The sequence below is a fragment of the Apodemus sylvaticus genome, chromosome 22, assembly GCF_947179515.1.
Source record: "Apodemus sylvaticus chromosome 22, mApoSyl1.1, whole genome shotgun sequence".
Classification (NCBI taxonomy): Eukaryota; Metazoa; Chordata; class Mammalia; order Rodentia; family Muridae; genus Apodemus; species Apodemus sylvaticus.
In genome coordinates this window covers 30,496,510-30,520,573 of record NC_067493.1, presented here as the reverse complement: position 1 = coordinate 30,520,573, position 24,064 = coordinate 30,496,510, and the positions used below count along the sequence as shown (strand labels likewise).

The 24,064-nt window shown below is 38.7% G+C and overlaps 1 protein-coding gene across 1 annotated transcript in view; it reads right to left on the bottom strand.

The window, feature by feature from the left end:
• The window catches only part of LOC127672638 (cytochrome P450 3A9-like), a 203,018-nt gene extending 181,337 nt beyond the window's left edge, over positions 1 to 21,681 (bottom strand). Inside the window, exons 1-3 of the mRNA XM_052167940.1 lie at positions 21,611 to 21,681; positions 17,988 to 18,081; positions 16,728 to 16,780 (exon numbers count right to left, since the gene is read on the bottom strand). Coding sequence (XP_052023900.1) covers positions 16,728 to 16,780; positions 17,988 to 18,081; positions 21,611 to 21,681 — 218 coding nt within the window. The remainder of the gene's footprint in view (positions 1 to 16,727; positions 16,781 to 17,987; positions 18,082 to 21,610) is intronic.
• Between the last annotated feature and the right edge of the window lie 2,383 nt (positions 21,682 to 24,064).

The window sequence follows — 24,064 nt, the reverse complement described above, 5'->3', positions numbered from 1 at the left end:
GATCAGGTGACCATCTGCCAACATGTCTTCCTGCAACGAGGGACTGTATCTCCCTGGAAATGTAACCCAAAATAGGGTCTTTCTCTTTCCAGTTGCTTTGCTTGGATAATTTTGTAAAGGCAACAGGAAAATAACTAATGCAATGGTCTTATTTAATCCAACAACTGTGCTGGTACTTACTCTTTCATTGCGATGGGATTGCCTTGCTCTGCTTCACGCCTCATGTTTTTCACCAGCAAATCTGTATACTGGTTAATGATGGGGAACATCTACATGCAAAAAAAATATCATCTGTAGTGAGATGAAGGGGGTTAATTCCCAGTGAACACAGCCTTCCCAAGGATGAATCAAAAATCACATTAACCCAAAAGGCCATTGTTAGGAGGTTCAACTCAGAGGCCACTGGCTGGAAAAGGGTTGTGATCCTCCATTCTACCTGTCCCCAGGTCTGTTCTTTATGTTTCCAATGAAAAGTTTACTATGCCATTACTTCCTTGAGCTTCCCACTGGTGAAGGTTGGAGACAGCAATGTTCTTAATCTCTTCCATTCTTCATTCTCAGAAAAGTGGATGGCTTTTTTCAAAATTCCCACTGGAACAACCCTCTAGAATGCAAAGCAAAAGAGATGTTGCTATATACAAGTTTGGAGAACCCCACAGTTGTAATAAATAAATAAATAAATAAATAAATAAATAAATAAATGGTATCATTTATTTTTAAATATTTATGACTCTACAATTAATTCAGGTAACAAGTTCAATGAATATTTGTCTCAAATGTCTAACTCTACAGCAGGATGGAGGTGGCACACAGCCAATGCATGTAGCTTTAGGACATTATTATTTACCCTCTCTTTCTACAGTATTTCCACACAGATGAAGAACCAGTTTCACGGATAGCAACAATAATTTTAGTCTGTGCCATGTAGTCAGGAACCTATTTAAACTGGTGGCCTTGTAGAGACAGGCCTGTTATGTATTTACATGTATTCATAGGGTGAGCTTCTTGATAAAAGGGTGACAAACGTGGTTTGAGAAAACAATAACATTATTTGCTTATTTGTATTAATAAAAATAATGCTATTCTATGCAAAATCTTTTTTCTTACTGATTTTCTTTAGGTATAGATGATTTTACATCCCACTTTAGTCGGGGACTACCCCCTTGAATGTTATGCCTGCTGTGAAAACACATATTTTGTACAAAAATAGATATTTTTGTCATTCTGAATGTTAAAATGAGAACATCTTGCATCTGATGCTTATACATGAAAAAATTTATATATGATGTCAAAATTGAATATGACAAAAGAAATTTAAGTAAAAATCACTGGTTTTAGTGTTTTCAGTAGAGGTAAGCAATGTGTACATGTACAGAGATAAGAGGAGAACATCAGGCGTCCTGCTCTGTCACTATACCTTATTCCTTTGAGACAAGATCTCTTTTAGAACTGAAAGTTCCCTGTTATGTATAGACTGGCTGGCTAGAGAGCTCCTGGAATCTACCTATCCCCAGTGCTGGAGTTATTGCACCTGTGGCCATGCCCAACTTTTTTATGTTAGTGCAAAAACCTTTGTAAGATACAAGAAAAATAAACAAAGATTTGGGTGCATTTCTCAGGTAAGTGAGAGTAGGTAAGAAACACACAATCACTTTCACAATCATTCCAAAGAAATAAAATACTGAGGGTTAGAAAGATGGCTCAACAGCTAAGCAGTAGCTGCTCTTGGTTCTCAGCATGCTCATGCCAACTTAGATCATCTGCAACTCCAGATCTTGGGGCTTGATGGCCTTATCTAGCTCCATAGGGATGCCGCGTGCATATGCTACACAGACATACACACACATATAGGCAAAACATCCATACTCATGAAATGATACAATAAAAGTAAATAAATAAATGAAGAGGATATATTTGGTGTGAATCTAACAAAAAATGTACACTATGCCGAAAGCTGTAAAAATGATGGTGAAAGGGAATTTGAAGGAATGGAAAAGCATATCATATTTTTAGACCAGATGACAGCCAGGAAGATGGCTCAGCAAACCAAAGCACTTTTTTCTTCAAATTTGAATTCCCAGCTACAGCTGCTATAACTAAAGTGTTGGAGAGAGGCAGATCTCAAGAACTTCAATTTATCACTGGCAATTTATCCAGGATAAAACAGTGAACTTGGGTTAACATCTCAAGGGAATAAAGCAGGATACCCAAAGTCCTCCTCTTGCTTCAGCACATGCATACTTAGACACAAGTATCTAGGCAACACAGATAAAATTCAAAATACTAACAACATTGTTTTTCTCCAAATTTATCAAAAAATTAAATTCCATTCTGATAGCATAAGTAGGTTTTTATATGTAAACATCAATAAACTCATTCTGAATTTGCATGAAAAGACAATGAAATAAGACTTTAAGTGAAAGATACATAGAAAGGATTCTGAAAATGAGGAGGAACCAATTGTTTCATTTCATGTGGAATCACAACACATTTACAGCAATTAAGAGTTTGTGCTGAAAAACTCAAATCCAAATGGATCAAAGACCTCAATATAAAACCAGATACACTAAATCTAATAGAACACAAAATGGGGAATAGCCTTGAACTCACTGGTACAGAAAACAACTTCCTGAACAGAATACCAATGGCTCAGGCTCTAAGATCAACAATTGATAAATGGGACCTCATAAAATTGAAAAGCTTATGTAAAACAAAGGACAATGTCAATCTGACAAAACAGTTACCTACATATTGGGAAAAGATCTTCACCAATCCTCAATCTGACAGAAGGCTAATATTCAAAGTGCATAAAGAACTCAAGAAGTTAGACACCAACACACCAATAACAATTTGAAAAATGTGGTATTCTCCTGAACAGAATACCAATGGCTCAGGCTCTAAGATCAACAACTGATAAATGGGACCTCATGAAATGGAAAAGCCTATGTAAAGCAGAGGTCAATGTCAATAGGACAAAACAGTGACCTACAGATTGGGGAAAGATCTTCACCAACTCCATCTGACAGAAGGCTAATATCCAAAGTATATAAAGAACTCAAGAAGTTAGACACAAACAAACCAAATAACAATTTTTTTAAATGTGGTAGAAATCTAAAAAGAGAGTTCACAACAGAGGAATCTCAAATGGCTGAGAAGCACTTAAAGGAATGTTCAAAGTTGGGTGGAAGAACACACTCATCAAAGTAGGGGGAGAGAGGATAGAACAGGGGCTACCTTGGGATGGGAGAAACTGGGAAAGGGCATAACATTTGAAATGTAAATAAAGAATATATCCAATAAAAAAGTCCCCTTCTGCAGGATCCTTCATTCTGGGGCAGACTCCAAGCTAGTCTTCTCCCTTGAAAATATAATATCCTGACCCATCCCAGAAGACCCACTGCACTCAGAACAGTTGGTAAGAATTCCCTCATCCCTCTCCAGAGACCCAGAATGGTTGTTGGACTCAGAACTCATCACCCATCAAAACTCCCACCCTCCAAATACCACTCCCCTTCTACTCCTTCCACCCCTTTCAAATCCTTCCTGCTGGGGCAGACTCCTAGCTAGTCTGCTCCCTTGAAGATACAATATCCTGAGTCATCCCAGAGGACCTAATTCACTCAGAGCAGTTGAGGACCAGTTGCACCCAGAGAAGTTGAGGACCAGCTGCAGAGCAGTTGGACAACAGCTTGACTGCTACACTGAAGACCTAACAGTCTGAAGGCCTCCCAGGAGATCTACTACAGCCACAGCAACAGGTCAGCAACTTCTCTGCCCCTGTGAAGAGCCCCTAGTTGGAAGGACCCACAGGTGGTCCACTACAACCAAGGCTGCAGACCTTCCCAGAGGCCTGAAACAATGCAAGGACAAAGAGGCAGTCTCCAGACAGTCAGACAGACCAACAAACACCAGGGATATCCAGATGATGAAAGGCAAGCATAAGACCAAAAGTAACAGAGGCCAATATTAGTGGGCATCATCAGATCCCAGTTCTCCCACCATAGCAAGCCCTGAATACACCAATACACCTGAAAATCAGAAACCTGTCCTAAAATCCTATCTCATGAAGATAACAGAATCCTTTAAGGAGGATATGAATAATTCACTGAAAGAAATACAGAAAAACGGTGCCCTGCAGGGTGGTCGGTGGCCGCCATCTTCACTCCCAGTCAGATAGGACAAGCAATCCCAGGTATGAAGATATCCTGAGTCTAGGATCTCTGAGGACAAAGGCTGCCGAGCTGTGGGCTGCCACCTGCACCTGGGACCTGGGCAGATGGGCAGTTTGTCTGTTTGTCAGCCAAGCATGGGTCCTGTGTCCTGTAGGGTGGTCAATGGTCACCATCTTCGCTCCCAGTTGGATAGGATGGGCAACCCCAGATACTGAGATATCCCAAGACTAAGATCTCTGGGGTTGCAGACCACCAAGCTGCGGGCTGCCACCTGTGCCCAGGACCTGGGCAGATCAGCAGTTCATCTCTGTGCCAGCCAGACATGGGTCCTATGCCCTGTGGGGTGCCTGCAGGATCCCCGCTGCCATCTTTGCTTCCTAACAGAGCAGACAGGCAGCACCAGCTTTGGTTCACACAGACAACCCAAGTATTACATTGCATTGAGCAGGACACACCAGAGATCCAACAGCACCCAAGAGAAGGGCAGCACATCAGCAATCTGTACCAGGGGAAAACCAGTCATTCAATGTTGTGGAAATAACCTTAGGAGCTCACAGGAGGTTCAAGCACCAGCCAGTGACAACAGGACCAACTAACACCAGAAATAACCAGATGGCAAAAGGCAAACGTAGGAATGTTACCAAGAGAAATCAAAGCAATATGGCAGCATCTGAACCCAATTCTCCAACAACAGTAAGTCCTGTATACCCCAACACAACAGAAGCACAAGAATTGGAATTTAAAATTACTTATGATGATGCTGTTAGAGGAACACATGAAGGACATAAAAAAAAATCTCTTAAAGAAATTTAGGAGAAACTGGATCAAAAGTTAGAAGCTCTTACAAGGGAAACACAAAAATCATTGAAGAAATTCAAGAGAATATGGGTCAAAAGATAGAAGCCAATAAGGAGGAAATGCAAAAATTACTTAAAGAAATACAGGAGAACTTGGGTCAACAGGCAGAAGTCATGAAAGAGGAAACATAAAAATCTCTTAAAGAATTACAAGAAAACACAAACAAGCAAGTGAAGGAACTGAGCAAAACCATCCAGGATCTAAAAACAGAAGTAGAAACAACTATGAAATCAGAAAGGGAGACAACTTTGGAGATAGAAAACCTTGGGAAGAAATCAGGGGCCATAGATGCAAATATCAACAGAATACAAGAGATAGAAGAAAGATTCTCAGATGCTGAAGATACCATAGAAACCATGAACAAAACAATCAAAGAAAATGAAAAATGCAAAAAGCTTGTAACCTAAAACATCCAGGAAATGAATGAGAAGACTAAACCTAAGGATTATAGGCATAGATGAGAGTGAAGATTTACAACTTAAAGGGCCAGCAAATATCTTCAATAAAATTATGGAAGAAAACTTCCCTAACCTTAAGAGAGAGATGTCCATGAGTATACAAGAAGCCTACCGAACTCCAAACAGACTAGACCAGAACAGAAATACCTCTGGTCACATAATAAGCAAAACCCCAAATGTACTAAACAAAGAAAGAATATCAAAAGCAGTAAGAGAAAAAGGCCAAGTAACATATAAAGGAAGACCTATCAGAATAACACTAGAGTTCACACCAGAGAATATGAAAACTAAAAGATCCTAGGTAGGTCTCATGCAGATTCTAAGAGAACACAAATGTCAGCCAAAACTACTATAACCAGCAAAACTCTCAAACACCATAGATGGACAAACCAAGACATTCCATGACAAAACCAAATTTATACAATATCTTTTAAAAAACTCAGCCCTACAAAGGATAATAGAATGAAAACACCAATACAAGGAGGGAAACTACACCCTGGAAAAAAAGCAAGATAGTAACCTTCTTTCATCAAACCAAAAAGAAGATAACCAAATATAAAAAATAACATCTAAAATGACAGGAAGTAATAATCAGTATTCCTTAATATCTCTTAACATCAATGGACTCAATTCCCCAATAAAAAGAAATAGACTAAAAGACTGGATACATGAACAGGACCCTACATTTTGCTGCATACAGGAAACACACCTCAGTGTCAAAGACAAACACTACCTTAGAGTAAAAGGCTAGAAGACAATTTTACAAGCAAATCATCTCAGGAAACAAGCCAGAGTAGCCACTCTAATATCAGATAAAATTGACTTTCAATCTAAAGTCATTCCATGACAAAACCAAATTTATACAATATCTTTTAAAAAACCCAGCCCTACAAAGGATAATAGAATGAAAACACCAATACAAGGAGGGAAACTACACCCTGGAAAAAGCAAGATAGTAACCTTCTTTCATCAAACCAAAAAGAAGATAACCAAATATAAAAAATAACATCTAAAATGACAGGAAGTAATAATCAGTATTCCTTAATATCTCTTAACATCAATGGACTCAATTCCCCAATAAAAAGAAATAGACTAAAAGACTGGATACATGAACAGGACCCTACATTTTGCTGCATCAAAAGAGACACAAAATGACACTTCTTGCTGGTCAAAGGAAAACTACACCAAAAATAACTCTCAATCCTGAACATCTAGGCTCCAAATGCAAGGGCACCTTCATTCGTAAAAGAAACTTTTTAAGTTAATAAGGCTCAAAGCACACATTGCACCTAACACAATAATTGTGGGTGACTTCAACACTCCACTATCCTCAATGGACCGATCAGGAAAACAGAAACTAAACAGGGACATACTGAAAATATTGAAGCTTTGGACCAATTAGATTTAACATATATATATATATATATATATATATATAGAACATTTCATCCTAATGGACTGATTAGGAAAACAGAAACTAAAAAGGGACACAGTGGAAATATTGAAGCTTTTGGACCAAATAGATTTAACAGATATATATATATATATATATATATATATATATATATATATATATATATATATAACATTTCATCCTAAGGCAAAAGAACATACCTTTTTTTTCTCAGCACCTCATGGTACCTTCTTCAAAATCAATCATATAATTGGTCACAAGACAGACCTCAACAAATATAAGAAGATCAAACTAATCCCATGCCTCCTATAAGATCACTATGGAGTAAAAGTGGTCTTCAATAGCAACAAAAACAACAGAAAACCCACATACACATAGAAACTGAACAACACTCTACTCAATGATTCCTTGGTCAAGGAAGAAATAAAGAAAGAAGTCAAAGACTTTTTAGAATTTAATGAAAATGAAGATACAACATACCCAAACCTATGGGACACAATGAACGCAGTGCTAAGAGAAAAACTCATAGCCCTGAGTGCCTCCTAAAAGAAAATGGAGAAAGCATATTCTAGCAGCTTAATGATGCACCTGAAAGTCCTGGAACAAAAAGAAGCTAATTCACCCAGGAGGAGAAGAAGACAGGAAATCATCAAACTCAGGGCTGAAATCAATCAAGTAGAAACAAAGAGAACCATACAAAGAATCAAGAAAACCAGGAGATGGTTCTTTGAGAAAATCAACAAGATAGATAAACCCTTAGCCAGACTAACCAAAGGGCACAGAGACAATATCCAAATTAACAAAATTAGAAATGAAAAGGAAGATATAACAACAGAAACTGAGGAAATTCAAAAAATTATCAGATCCTTCTACAAAAGCCTATACTCAACACAACTGGAGAATCTGGAGGAAATGGACAATTTCTTAGACAGATACGAAACACCAAAATTAAATCAGGATCAAGTTGATCATCTAAACAGTCCCATAACCACTAAAGAAATGAAAGGGGTCATAGAAAGTCTCCCAACCAAAAAAAGCACGGGACGAGATGACTTTAGTGCAGAATTCTATCAGACATTCAAAGAAGAACTAACACCAACACTCTTCAAACTATTCCACCAGATAGACACAGAAGGAACACTACCCAACTTGTTCTACAATTACACTGATACCAAAACCACACAAAGATCCAACAAAGAAAGAGAACTTCAGGCCAATTTCCCTTATGAATATCGATGCAAAATACTAAATAAAAATCTTGCCAACTGAATCCAAAACACACCAAAATAATCATCCACCATGATCAAGTAGGCTTCATCCCAGGGATGCAGGGATGGTTCAATATAAGGAAATCCATCAATGCAATCCACTACATAAACAAACTCAAAGAAAAAACCACATGATCATTTCATTAGATGCTGAAAAAGCATTTGACAAAATTCAGCACCCTTTCATGCTAAAAGTCTTGGAAAAATGGGAATTCAAGGCCCACACCTAAACATAATTAAAGCAATATACAGCAAACCAGTAGCCAACATCAAACTAAGAGAGAAACTTGAAGCACTCCCACTAAAATCAGGGACTAGACAAGGCTTTTCAATATAGTACTTGAAGTTCTAGCTAGAGCAATTAGACAACATAAGGAGGTCAAAGGGATACAAATTGGGAAGGAAGAAGTCAAACTATCACTATTTGCAGATGACATGATAGTCTACATAAGTGACCCAAAAACCTCCACCAGAGAACTCCTACAGTTGATAAACAACTTCAGCAAAGTGGCTGATTATGAAATCAACTCAAGCAAATCAGTTGCTTTCCTATACTCAAAGGATAAGCAGGATGAGAAAGAAGTAAGGGAAATGACACCCTTCACAATAGCCATAAACAATATAAAGTATCTTGATGTGACGCTAACCAAACAAATAAAAGATCTGTATGAGAAGAACTTCAGGTCTCTGAAGAAGGAAATTGAAGAAGACCTCAGAAAATGGAAAAATCTTCCATGCTCATGGATTAGCAGGATTAATATAGATAAAATGGCTATCTTGCCAAAAGCAATCTACAGATTCAATGCTATCCCCATAAAAATCCCAACCCAGTTCTTCACAGAGTTAGAAAGAGCAATTCTCAAATTCATCTGGAAGAACAAAAAACCCAGGATAGCTAAAACTATTCTCAACAACAAAAGAAATTCTGGGGGAATCAGTATCCCAGACCTCAAGCAATACTACAGAGCAATAGTGTTAAAAACTGCATGGTATTGGTACTGTGAAAGGCAAGTGGACTAATGGAATAGGATTGAAGATCCAGAAATGAACCCACACACTTAGGGTCACTTGATCTTTGACAAAGGAGCGGAAAACATCCAGTGGAAAAAAGATAGCCTTTTCAACAAATGGTGCTGGTTCAATTGGAGGTCAGCATGCAGAAGAATGTGAATTGATCCAATCTTATCTACTTGTATTAAGCTCAACTCCAAGTGGATGAAGGACCTCCACATAAAACCAGACACGCTGAAACTAAAAGAAAAGAAACAAGGGCACAGGAGAAAAGTTCTTGAACAGAACACCAATAGCTCATGCTCTAAGATCAAATACTGACAAATGGGACCTCTTAAAATTACAAAGCTTCTGTAAGGCAAAGGACACCATCAAAAGGCCAAAATGGCAACCAACAAATTGGGAAAAGATCTTCACCAACCCTACATCCGACAGAGGGCTAATATCCAATATATACAAAGAACTCAAGAAGTTAGAGCCCCATAGAACAAAATAACCCTATTAAAAAATGGGGTACAGAGCTAAACAAAGAATTTTCACGTGAAGAAATTCAAATGTCTAAGAAGCACCTTAAGAAATGCTCAATATCGTTAATCATTAGGGAAATGAAAAGCATAACAACCCTGAGATTTCACCTCATACCAGAATGAGGCTTAGTCAGAATGACTAAGGTTAAAAACTCAGGAGACAGCAGGTGTTGGTGAGGATGTGGAGAAAGAGGAACACTCCTCCACTGCTGGTGGGGCTGTAAGATGGTACAACCACTCTGGAAATCAGTCTAGCGGTTTCTCAGAAAACGGGACATGACACTTCAGAGGACCCTGCTAAACCACTCCTGTGCATATACACCAGAGTATTCCCCAGCATGCACTAAGGACACATGCTCCACTATGTTCATAGCAGCCTTATTTATAATAGCCAGAAGCTGAAAAGAACCCAGATGTCCCTCAATGGAGGAACGAATACAGAAAATGTAGTATATTTACACAATGGAATACTACTCAGGAATTAAAAACAATGAATTCATGAATTTTTAGGCAAATGGTTGGAACTGGAATATATCATCCTAAGTGAGGTAACCCAATCACAAAAGAATACACATGGAATGCAATCACTGATAAGTGGATATTAGTTAGCCCAGAAGCTCTGAGTACTCAAGGCACAATTAGCATATCAAATGATTCCCATGAAGAAGGGAGGAGAGAGCCCTGATCCTGGAGAGGCTTGATCCAGCATTGAAGGGGAGTACTAGGACAGATAAAAAGGAAGGGAGTGATTGGAGAATGGATGGAGAGAAGAGGGCTTATGGGACATATGGGGAGCGGGGCAACCAGGAAAGGGGAAAGCATTTGGAATGTAAACAAAGAATATAGAAAATTAAAAAAAAAAAAGAAATACAGGAAGACACAGGTAGACAGATGAGGGAATTGAATAAAGTGATCCAAGACCTAAAAGTGGAAGTAGAAACAATAAAGAAGACATAAATGGAGGCAAACCTGGAAACAGAAAACCTAGGAAAAGGTCAAGAACTACAGATGCAAGTATCACCAACAGAATACAAGAGATGGAAAAGCAAATCTCAGGTGTAGAAGATGCTGTGGAAATGATTGAAACAACTGTCAAAAATTCAAAACATAAAAAACTCCTTACACAAAGCAGTCAGGAAATTCAGGACACAATGAAAAGACCAAATCAAAGAATAATCAGAATGGAGGAGAATGAAGATTCCCGGCTCAAAGGACCTGAAAACGTCTTCAACAAAATCATAGAAGAAAACTTCCCCAACCCAAATAAAGAGATGGCCATAAAGGTACAAGAAGCCTATAGAACACCAAATAAATGGGACCAGAAAAGAAATTCCTCTCATCTAATAATCAAAACACTAAACGCAGAGAAGAAAAAAAATATATTAAAAGCTGCAAGGGAAAAGGTTCAAGTCACATACAACGGTAGGCCTATCAGAATTACACCCAACTTCTCAACAAAGAATATGAAAGCCAGAAGAGCCTGGTCAGAGGTCATGCAGATTCTAAGAGAACACAAATGCCAGCCCAGGCTACTATACCCAGCAAAACTCACAATCAACATAGATGGAGCAAACAAAACATTCCAGGACAAACCAAATTCAAAATGTATCTATCGACCAATACAGACCTACAGAGGATCCTAGAAGGAAAGCTTCAACACAAGAAAGGATAAGATATTAAGCATCTCACAACAACGCCAAAAGGAGAGGACCACAAGCATAAAAAGCCACCTACAAAAACAAACATATCAGGAACCAACAGTCATCTCTCTTTAATATCTCTCAATATTAATGGACTCAACTCACCCATAGAAAGTCATAAGCTAACAGACTGGATACTCAAACACGATCCAGCATTTTGCTGCAAAAAAAGAAATACACCTCAATAAAAAAGACAGTAAAAGCATGGAAAAAGCTCTTCCAAGAAAATGGTTCCAGGAAACAAGCAGGAGTTGCCATCTTAATATCCAATAAAATAGATTTTCAACCAAAAGTTATCAAGAGTGATGAAGAAGGACACTTCATATTTATCAAGAAGAAAATCCACCACGATGAACTCACAATTCTGAACATCTATGTCCCAAATGCAAGGTTACCCACATTCATAAAAGAAACTTTACTAAGGCCCCAAACACACATTGAAACCCACACAATAGTAGTGGGAGACTCCAATACCCCACTCTAACCATTGGACAGGTCATTGAAACAGAAACTAAACAAAGACACAGTGAAAACTAATAGAGGTTATAAACCAAATGGATTTCACAAATATCTACAGAACATTTCACCCTAAAACAAATACACCTTCTTCTCAGCACTTCATGGTACCTTCTCCAAAATCGATCATATACTTGATCACAAAAAAAAAAAAAAAAACAAAAACAAAAAACCTTGACTGCTACTAGAAGATTGAAATAATACCATGGATTCTATCAGATCACCATGGCCTGAGGCTAGCCTTTAAGAACAGCAAAAACTACACAAAGTCCAAATACATGTGGAAACTGAACAACTCTTTACTCAATGATAACTTGGTCAGGGAAGAAAGAAAAAATGAAATTAATGACTTCCTGGAATTTAATGAAAATATTGATACATCATACCCAAACTTGTGGGACACAATGAAAGCAGTGCTAAGAGGAAAATTCATAGTACTAAGTGCCCTGGTAAAGAAACTGGAGAGATCTTACTGAGTCCAAGAACACATCCAAACCACCATTCCCCACAATCAAGTAGGCTTCAGCCTAGAGATGCAAGGCTGGTTTAATATATGAAATGTATTGGTGTAAACCACTAAATAAACCAACTCAATGAAAAAAATCACATGATCATCTCCTTCGATGTAGAAAAAGCATTTGACAAAATACAACACCCCTTCATGTTCAAAGTATTGAAGAGATCAGGAATGCAAAGCCCATACCTAAACATAATAAAAGCAATTTACTACAAACCAATAGCCAATATCAAATTAAATGGAGACATACTTGAGTCAATCCCTCTGAAATCAGGGACAAGACAAGGATGCCCACTCGCCCCATATCTATTCAACATAATACTCCAAGTGCTAGCTAAAACAATAAAACAACAAAAAGAGATCAAGGGGATACAAATTGGCAAAGAAGAAATAAAAGTATCACTACTTTCAGATGATATGATAGTATACATAAGCGACCCCAAAAATTCTACCAGGGAACTTCTCCACCTGATAAACAACTTTAGCAAACTGGCCAGATATACAATTAAGTCAAGGGCTGGAGAGATGGCTCAGCAGCTAAGAGCACTGACTACTCTTCCAAAGGTCCTGAGTTAAAATCCCAGCAACCACATGGTAGCTCACAACCATCCATAACGAGATCTGACCTCCTCTCCTTTAGTGTCTGAAGAGAGCTATGGTGAACTTATATATAATAAATAAATAAATCTTTTAAAAAATAAAATTAAATTAACTCAAATAGATCAGTGGTCTTCCTGTATACAAATGACAAAGAAGCTGAGAAAGAATTTAGGGAACCAACACCCTTCACAATAGCCACAAATAATATATCTTGGGGTAGCTCTAACCAAACAAGTGAAAGATCTGTATGACAATAAATTCAAGTCTCTCAAGAAAGAAATTGAGGAAGATCTCAGAAAATGGAGAGATCTCCCTTTTTCATGAACTGACAGAATTAACATAGTAAAAATGGCCATCCTACCAAAAGCAATCTATAGATTCAATGCAATCCCCATCAAAATCCCAACATAATTCTTCATTGACATGGAAAGAGCAATTCCCAAATTCATCCAGAAAGACAAAAAACCCAGAATAACTAAAATAATTCTTAACAATAAAAGAATGGCTGGGGGAGTCACCATCCCTGACCTCAAGAGCAATAGTGATAAAAACTGCATGGTATTGGTACAGAAATAGACATGTTGATCAATGGACTAGAATTTAAGACCCAGAAATAAAACCACACACTTACAGACACTTGATCTTTGACAAAGAAGCTAAAAATATACAGTGAAAAAAAGAAAGCATCTTCAATAAATGGTTCTGGTCTAACTAATTGTCTATATGTAGAAAATGAAAATAGGCCCATATTTGTCACCTTGCACAAAGCTCAAGTCCAAGTGGATCAAGGACCTCAACATAAAACCAGATACACTGAATCTAATGGAAGAGAAAGTGGGAAAGAGCCTTAAACTCATTGGCACAGGGGGAAACTTCCTAAACAGAACTCCAGTGGATCATGGTCTATGATCAAGAATTGATAAATGGGATCTCATGAAACTGGAAATCTTCTGTAAGGCAAAGGACATAGTCAATAAAACAAATCAGCAACCTATAGAATGGGAAAAATCTTCACTAACCCAACATCTGATAGAGGGCTAATATCCAAAATTTATAAAGAACTCAGGAAGCTATTCACCAAAACACAAACAACCCAATCAACAACAACAACAAAAAAAATGGGGTATAGAACTAAACCGAGATTTTACAAGAGAGGAATCTCAAATGGCTGAGAAGCTCTTTTAAAATGTTCAAAGTCCTTAGTGATCAGAGAAAAGCACATCAAAATGACCCCGAGAGTCTACCTGACACCAATCAGAATGGCTAAAATCAATGGCTAAGATCAGGTGACAACACATGTTGGAGAGGATGTAGAAAAGAAGGAACACACCTCCATTGGTGGTGGGATTGCAAACTGGTACAACCACTCTGAAATCAATCTAGAGGTTCCTCAGAAAATTGGAAATAGATCTTTCTGAAGACCCAGCTATATCACTCTTGGGAATATACCCAAATGATCCCTCACTATGCCACAGGGGCACATGTTCCACTCTGTTCATAGCAGCCTTGTTTGTGACAGCCAGAACCTGGAAACAACCTAGATGTCACACAACAGAAGCATGGATACATGAAATTTGGTTCATTTACACCTTGGAATAATACTCAGTTATTAAGAACGAGGACATCCTGAGCTTTGCAGGCAAATGAATGGAACTAGAAAATATCCTGAGTGAGGTAACTCAGACCCAAAAGGACATGCATGGTATGTACTCACTAATAAGTGGATATTAGCCACATAAAAATTACAGAATACTTGAGATTCAGTCCACAGAACTCAAAAAGTTCAACAAGCTGAAGTGCCCAACTGAGGACACCTCAGTTCCACTTGGGATGGAGAAGAAAGCAATCACAAGTGAGGAGGGAGTTAGGAACCTGGAAGGGAAAAGTAGATGGGGCTGGGGAGAGTAGGAAAGTAGGGAACCTGATCTGACATTGGGGGATAGAAAATGACTGAAGTCCTAAGAGACAGTAGAAAAAAAATGGAAAAAGACAACCTCAGGAGATAGGAGGTTGGGGGGGCAGGGTGACTCTCCAGAATGCACCAGAGACCTGTGAGGTGAGAAAGTCATGGGACTAAAAGGAAGGGACCTTAGATGAAATGCCTGACAGTAGGGAGAGGGAACTTAAAGAGTCTACCTCCAGCAGGAAGATAGGGCTTCAAATAAGGGAGAAGGAAGCCATCCCACAGTCATAACTCTGACCCATAATTGTTCCTATCTGAAAGAATTACAGGGATGGAAATGTAGAGGAGGCTAAGGAAAAGAAGGTTCAGCGACAGATTGAAAGTGAGATTCAATGCAAGGGGAAGTCCCAGGGCCTGACACCATTACTGAGGCTGTGGAGCACTCACAAAAAGGGACCTAGCATGAGAGCATTCTGAATGACCCAACTAACAGCTGAAAGAATCATATGCAGATGTTTGTACCCAACCAATGGACAGAAGCAGCTGACCCCTGCTGTTGAATTAGGGAAGGCTGAATGAAGCTGAGGGTGACCCTGTAGGAGGACCAGCAGTCTCAATTAATCTGCACCCCAGGATCTCTCAAACACTGAACCACCAAACAGGCAGCATACATCAGCTGATATGAGGTCCCTAGCACACATACACTAGAGGACTGTTAGGTATGTGTTCATTCAGAGATAATGCACCTAACCCTCAAGAGACTAGAGCCCCCAGGGAGTTTAGAAGTCAGGTGGGGTGGGGGGTAGGGTCATCCACATGGGCATAGGGGGAAGAGGTATGGGATGTGGAACAGTTGGAGGGTGGACAGGGGTTGGTATATAAAAATAATTAATAAAAATATTTATTAAAAATAATTGACCTTAATGTGAGCAAAGCACTCAATAAAGTATGTATGAAACGGGGAAAAATTTTTAAAAAGAGCAATCTATGGAGAGAAATGAATAAAAAAGAAAATATCACATGCACACATAGACACACACACACACACACACACACAAGCAAACATACCAAAACACCTACCAAGTACATAAATATATGAATAAATGGTGAAATAATTTTTAAAATGGGTACCTACCTGATGGTTTGTGAAGGTAGAATAACATTCTTTTACCAGCACTGTTTTTATTATGTCTGGATCCATTATAGCCAAAATAGGTTGTCAGCCCTCATAAAACCTACATTGGGAAAACAGAAGGTTTAACCAACTACATTTTGCAGCTGGAGGCATGCCCAGGAACCCTGATGTTATTTCAAATGATACAAGACCCATAATCCAAACTTTGTAATACACAATTATATGGGTTCCTAGTTAATAATGCTAACCCCATACTACAAAAGTCTCATGAAATAAAGCAAAATGTAGCTCATGCAAGGAGGGGCAAATACAAAGTAGTTCTACAAAGAGATTGCAATTAGAAATAAATGGGAACATTTTTTAAATCTGGTGGTGCATACATGAATATTAAGTTTGAATTGCCAGACACTGGGCAGAAAATTATTTGAATCATTGCTGGACCATCAAATTTAAGAGAAAGCTAAAATATGTGACTTTCTCTGACAAATTCAGTCTATGAACTATACTCGTAGACATATGGGACCAGTAGTAGTAAGACAATTAGAATCATACCTTCAGCTCAAGAAAACTATAGACTATGATTGTTTTCCAGGCACTGAAATGTGTAATCATTTCAAGTAAACCAATGGAAGTTTCCAGAACACTTACCCCCAAATTTTCCCATATTTTTGATGGCATTGTCTATCAAACTCCCAAAATCCCTGGGAAGAAAAAAAATGAAAACTCATTTTTATATTCATTTATTTATTTTGTGTGTGTATGTGTGTGCCAGTGTGTGTGTGTGTGTGTGTGTGTGTGTGTGTGTGTCTGCATGTCATCTCTGACAGGACTTCGAGTTATTCCTCTCATAGGCACAAGAGGAAAAAGGAGCTAAGTGAACACAAGGGAGAACCCCAGGCACAGACATCACTGCGTGTCTCCATATTTAAAGTTCTTTTTATTCAACCGATAAGCTCACCCTAGAACACCAGAGGAATTGTTAGATGGAACAAACTCAGGATCTCTTTCAGTCTAGAGTGTATATGAGTCTCAGACACATTGTTGAGTAAGAAAACAGGTGAGCAAAGAATGACAGAGAACTCTCTTATCATGTGTTCTACTGAGCACAGAAAGAGAAGAGATACCACAACTACATCAAACATTACAAATTATGGTGGTTAAAAAAATGTTCCCCTAGACCCATAGGTGATGCCACTAGTAAATGTGGCCTTGTACAAAGTGGTCACTGGGCGTGGGCTTTGAGGTCTCAGAAATTAAAGCCATTCAGTATATCAGTCACTTCCTGCTGCTTGCAGATCCAGATGTAGACCTCTTAGCTACCTCTCCAACACCATGTCTGCCTGCATACTGACATGTGTCATGCCATGGTAATAACAGACTAGACCTGTAGGTCAGCCCCAATTAAATATTTTCCTTTATAAGAGTTGTTATGATCATTATGTCTATTTATATCAATAAATCCTGGGACATATATTAAGCATTTTCTTTAACCTTTTACTTCCTGTCCTAGTTTGTTTTAATTATCAACTTGACAGAGCCAATAATGAGAAGGGAGTCTCCATAGAGCAGTTGCAGTTTTCAAGATGAGATTGGCCTGTGGAGTCAATGTCTATGAGAGTTCATATTGGTGGTTAGTTGATATAAGAGGTCCAGCTAACTAATCCATAGGCACACACTTCTGAGATGTAAAAGAAAGGTAGCCAACAAGGGCCTAAGAGAGACAGAAAGCAGCATTCCTCTATGGTCTCTTCCTCAGGCTCCATCCCTAATATCTCTCAATGAAGAATCCCAACCAGTAAGATAAATAAAACCAAAGACTTGAGAAGCCTAGATTAGCCATTTCTAATTGCAGGAACTAAGGCAGTTTTGACCATAACAAGACTGGCAAGGAGCTGGAGCAATACTTACATTGCAGTATGCCAGAATATTTCCCAGGAACGGCAGTGGTTTGGGTCCAGAAATCCCCAAATTCTTAAATTTTCCATGTGTGTAAGTTCCATAACTGTAATGTGAGAGGTTGAGTTCTTAGGGATTGCATTATGTAGGCTTACCAGTCACAGACACAGGAACATTAACATTCAAGCTGTAGGGATCATAACATGTAAGCAACAAATCACAGTGAAAGCTACAACTGCAACAATTACTGTTGATCTTCTTATTTATCCTCATATTCTCTGAAAGACAAAGTGAACCCACAAAGGTTAGCTAAAAATTAGATGAATTCTTGGGCTGTAAGTCCCAAAGTAAATTATTTGCAAATGTCCCACAACTTCACTGGTAATATGAGATTGAAACCAGAATACTTTTACATAATGTAATTTTCTTATGTCATTTAGGAAATTGATTGGTTACCAATGAGTCTTGCCCTGTAGGTGATCTTTAGTGAAGCTGCAACACAAAAGTGTATCTGAGATTTCTTCCCTGAGAGGAGAGGAATATTTTCTTATTTATACCTAATTCAGTGGTTCTTAACCTCCCTAATGCTGTGACACATTAATACAGTTCATCATGTTATAGTGACCACAAAAACATGACTTTATAAAATTAATTTGGCTATCATTATCAACCATAATGTAAATATTGGATATGCAGGATATTTGATATGTTACTCCTCTGAAAGGGTCAAGATCCACAGGTTGAGAACTGATGTCCTGATTCATAGCTATCTATAATGTATGTTATCACTGGCCCATTCTCTTCTTTATCCATCTATTCTGAGAGATTCACATGACCTGATGAACAGACCTAGAAAAAAACTGTTGAATTAAAACCCTGCTAAGTTAATAGAAAAGAAACTGGGGAAGACCCTTGAGGACATTGGTACAGGGGGAAAGTTTCTGAACAGAACACCAATAGCTTATGCTCTAAGATCAAGAATTGACAAATGGGACCTCATAAAATTACAAAGTTTCTGTAAGACAAAGGACACCATCAAAAGGACAAATCAGCAACCAACAAATTGGGAAAAGATCTTCACCAACCCTACATCAGATAGAGGGCTAATATTAAATATATACAAAGAACTCAAGAAGTTAGACCCCAGAAAACCAAATAACCCTATTTAAAAATGGGGTACAGAGCTAAACAAAGAATTTTCACCTGAAGAACTTCAGATGGCTGAGAAGCATCTTTAAAAATGCTTAACTTCATTAGTCATTAGGGAAATGCAAATCAAAACAACCCTGAGATTTCACCTTACACCAGTCAGAATGGCTAAGATTAAAAATTCAGGAGACAGCAGGTGTTAGCAAGGATGTGGAAAAAGAGAAACACTCCTCCACTGGTGGTGGGGTTGCAAATTGGTACAACCACTCTGGAAATCAGTCTGGCAGTTCCTCAGAAAACTGGATACCTCAATTCTGGAAGATCCTGCTATACCACTCCTGGGCGTATACCCAGAAGATTCCCCATCATGTAGTAAGGATGCATGTTCCACTATGTTCATAGCAGCCCTATTTATAATAGCCAGAAGCTGGAAAGAACCCAGGTATCCCTCAACAGAAGAATGGGTGCAAAAAATGTGGTATATATACACAATGGAGTACTATTCAGCCATTAGAAACAATGAATTCATGAAATTCTTAGTCAAGTGGGTGGAGCTGGAGAACATCATACTAAGTGAGGTAACCCAGTCTCAAAAGATCAATCATGGTGTGCATTCACTAATAAGTGGATATTAGCCTAGAAAATTGGAATACACAAAACATAATCCACATATCAAATGATGTCCAAGAAGAACAGAGGAGAGGCCCCTGGTTCTGGAAAGACTCAGTGCAGCAGTATAGGGCAAAACCAGAACAGGGAAGTGGGAAGGGGTGGATGGGAGAACAGGGGAAGGGAAGGGGGCTTATGTGACTTTCGGAAAGTGGGGGGCCAGAAAAGGGGAAATCATTTGAAATGTAAATAAAAATATATCGAATGAAAAAAAGAATAAAGTCAATCAACCCTTTTGCAGCTAAAAAAATAAAAAATAAAAATAAAAAAACCTGCTAAGCAAGTTTATTTCATAGCATGCATACCATCCAACTGATGTATTTTCTTATGCATTAGGCTTATATCTCTGACACACATGACCCAATGAAATTACTTTATCTGTTGTCACAAATCCTGAGAGCAATAATATTTGCCTTTAACTTTAACCTTCTGAAAGATGGCTGCAATATTATCTCCCAAAAGCTTTAGGACCAAATAGAATGAAATGAAATATTTTCAATTAACTGTAAAACATGATCAGATGAAAAGATGTTACCAAAAAACCTGTATACTTAGCCTTTCCTTAAAAGAATAAAACCATGTTTGAGATTTCTGTTTTCACATTACAATGTAAATGATGACAGAAGTTAAATGTGAAGTGTTTGGTAAGGGGGAGCAGCTACTATCCATGGAGTCAAAGGTGTGCACACACACACAAACACAGACACACAATCATACACATACATGCACTCATGCAAATATGAACACATGGACACTCACATAGGTAGTAGAATGAGTTGTCCATGGTGTCACATATGTTATCCTGGAACTCAGGATAATCTTTCTTCCTGTATATCATTATGAAGTCATCCTATCATGGAAAGGAAGTACTGAAATAGATGTTTTGACTGATGCTTTCAGTGGAACTTAGAAGGAAAATATTTAAAATCCAAATTGCTTCAGAATGCCTGTCATTTGAAGATGCAAGTAGATTTCATAGCAGGGGAAGTGTAACTCCCTATACTGATGCTTGGAAATGGTGAAGGGAAATAATGAGAGTCAGGTCTTTTTGCTCTAAAAATTCATTACTTAGGGGTGCTAGAGAGGTGGCTCAATGGTTAAGAGCACTCCTTGCTCTTACAGAGGACTAAGATTCACTCCTCAGCATCCACATGGTGGCCTACAGTCATCTGTAACTCCAATTTCAAGGGATATGATGTCCTCTGCTGACCTCCATGGGCACCAAGCACACATGTAGTGCACATACATGCATGCATACAGGCAAAACACAAAAATTAAATGACTAAATGCAACATACTATGGGCATTGTATAAATGGTCCTTGTGGTGAGAAAATGGAGCAAAAACTATCCATGTGCCCGTGGAAAACTCCTTGACTCCTGTATCAGAGAAAGCAGAGGTGAAGACAACACAAAAGGTCTTCCCATCCCCACAATACCAATAATCCTGAGACCTTGAAGTGGAGGCCTCCTATCAAACACAGTGACCAGTTATTTGTAATCTGCTTCACTGAGCCCTGGGTAGTTAATCTGGAGAAATAGTGAGACTCACTGGAGCATAAGACAGGTCTAAATGGGTTCATTCAATCCTCCTGTCTACAAAATGTGGATTTTAGTAGAAGAGGAATATACACTTATCCCCTAGGAGGGATTTTCATAGAAACAAAAGAAACACCTTAAGTCTTTGTACACCCCATGTTCAAGCAGTGTCCCCTTCATTTTCTCTTTGAATTTTCTAAACAAGTAAAGGTAAGAAATTTCTGATTCACATCCCCCAAGTTCTGATCATTAAGGACAGGAGCCTGGGCAGTTTACTCACAGGTAGAGGAGCACCAGGATGGTAGCCAAGAGCATCCAGGTTTCCATGGAAAGTTTTGGGATCAAATCCATTGCTGCTTTCTTTAATCAGGTCTCTTCTCTATGCTTATCTGTATGTGCTGCTCTTTGCAGGGCTGAACTTTCTGAGTTCGCTTCCCTGCTTAGTTTTGATTCAAGGCAGTCCTCCTTCAGTGCTTAAATACTGGAAAAGGAGGTTGGGCTGACCTTACCTTCAGTAGAAATACTATTATGCCCACAGTTCCAAGAGTTTGGTACATTCTCCACCTCCACTGTTGGCCAAGAATCGTGGATATACCCACACTGATTCATTTGGTAGATATAGCAATGAAAAAAACACAACCTGTGATATCATTAAATCAAAAGGTTGTTGTCTCTTATCAGAAGCTCAGATGAAGCTATTGTCATTGACTTCCTACAGTCTGCCGTTTTGCCCAGGGCTGCTTTTATTTTGCAATACTGGAAATTCATCCAAGTGAGCTCCACCTACAGGTATTATTTTTATTCACTTCCCTCTGCCTACAATATCCTCTGCCTCAGAGAGGGCTCTTACTCATCCTTCAAATCCATCCATTAAAATTCCATCTGATAGAATCCTTCCTCACTAACCTCAACAAAAGATAGAAATAGTCTCCTGGACAGTCTTTTTATGGCCAGGAAACAATCCTAATTTTCTCTCTCCAAGAACATTGTTGGTTTCTACATGAGTTTCCAATACCAGATTATAAGCTTATGCAAGGCATAGTCTATCACTAGCTTTTATGTCTGTCTAGAGGTATTATTTAAGAAATGTGGTATTTAGGTGACTGAGCAGCCAGGTACAGACAGATACACAGAGATCACCCGATAGAAAGTGACTTGAGACACGGCCTGTCAAGGCTCCACCTGCACCCAGGAGCTGGGCAGCACCACAGCCATTGTTCCACCTACCCTGCCAGGGGACATCTGCCTTGCAGGGAGTCCTGCAGTTAGAGGGAGTCCAGCATTTAGAGTTGAGGCTACCGCCATTTTTTTTTTCTGTGACTGAGCAGCCAGATGCAGACAGGTACTTAGATATCATCAGAGTATAAGATTGCTTGGGACTCAGACTGACAGGGCTCCACCTGCACCCAGGAGCTGAGCAGCTCCACAGCAATCTGTGCCAGAGGAAATCAGGTAATCCAGGGGTGCTGAGATAGGCTTGAAGGCACACAGGAGGGAAAAGCACCGGCCAGTAACAGCAGAACCAACTAACACCAGAGATAACCAGATGACAAAAGGCAAATGTAGGAACATTACTAACAGAAATCAAGGCAACATGGTACCATCTGAACCTAGTTCTCCAGCAAGTCCTGGATAACACCAGAAAAGCAAGATTTGGATTTAAAAATCACAGCTCATGGTGCTTATGAAGGGCTTCATGAAGGACATAAATGACTCCCTTAAAGAAATACAGGAAAATACAAGTAAACAGGGAGAAGCCATTATAGAACTACAGGAAAGCACAATACAACAGGTGAAGGAATTGAACAAACCCATCCAGGATCTAAAAATGGAGGTAGAAACAATAAATAAATCACAAAGGGAAACAACTCTGGACATAGAAAACCTAGGAAAGAAGTCAGAAGTCATGAATGCAAGCATCAACAACACAATACAAGATAGAAGAGAGAATCTCAGATACAGAAGATATCATAAAAAGCATTGATAAAACAGTCAAAGAAAATGCAAAATGCAAAAAGCTCCTGACCCAAAACATCCAGGAAATCCAGAACAAAATGAGAAGACCAAACCTAAGGATTATAGGTATAGAAGACAGTGAAGATTTCCAATTTAAAAGGCCAGTAAATGTCTTCAACAAAATGATAGAAGAAAACTTCCCTAACCTGAAGAAAGAGATGCCCATGAACATACAAGAAGTCTACAGAACTTCAAAAAAATTGACCAGAAAAGAAATTTCTCCCAGCACATAATAATTAAAATCCCAAATGCACTAAACAAAGAAAAAATGTTAAAAGCAGTAAGGGGAAAAGGTCAAAATAAGGAAAGAAATCAAAGATTTTTTTTTTAATTTAATAAAAGTAAAGATACAACACACCCAAATTTATGGGACACAGTGAAAGCACTGTTAAGAGGAAAACTCATAGCTCTGAGTGCCTCATAAAAGAAGCCGGAGAGCACATAAACTAGCAGCTTAACAGCACATCTGAAAGCTTTAGAACAGAAAGAAGCTAATACACTTACTCCCAAGAGCTACTCCCAAGCTACTCCCAAGAGAAGTAGAAGGCAGGAAATCATGAAACTCAGGGCTGAAATCAACCAAGTTGAATCAAAAAGAACTATACAAAGAATCAACAAAACCAGGACCTGGTTCTTTGAGAAAATCAACAAGATAGATAAAGTGTTAGCCAGACTAACCAGAGGGCACAGAGACAGTATCCAAATTAACAAAATCAGA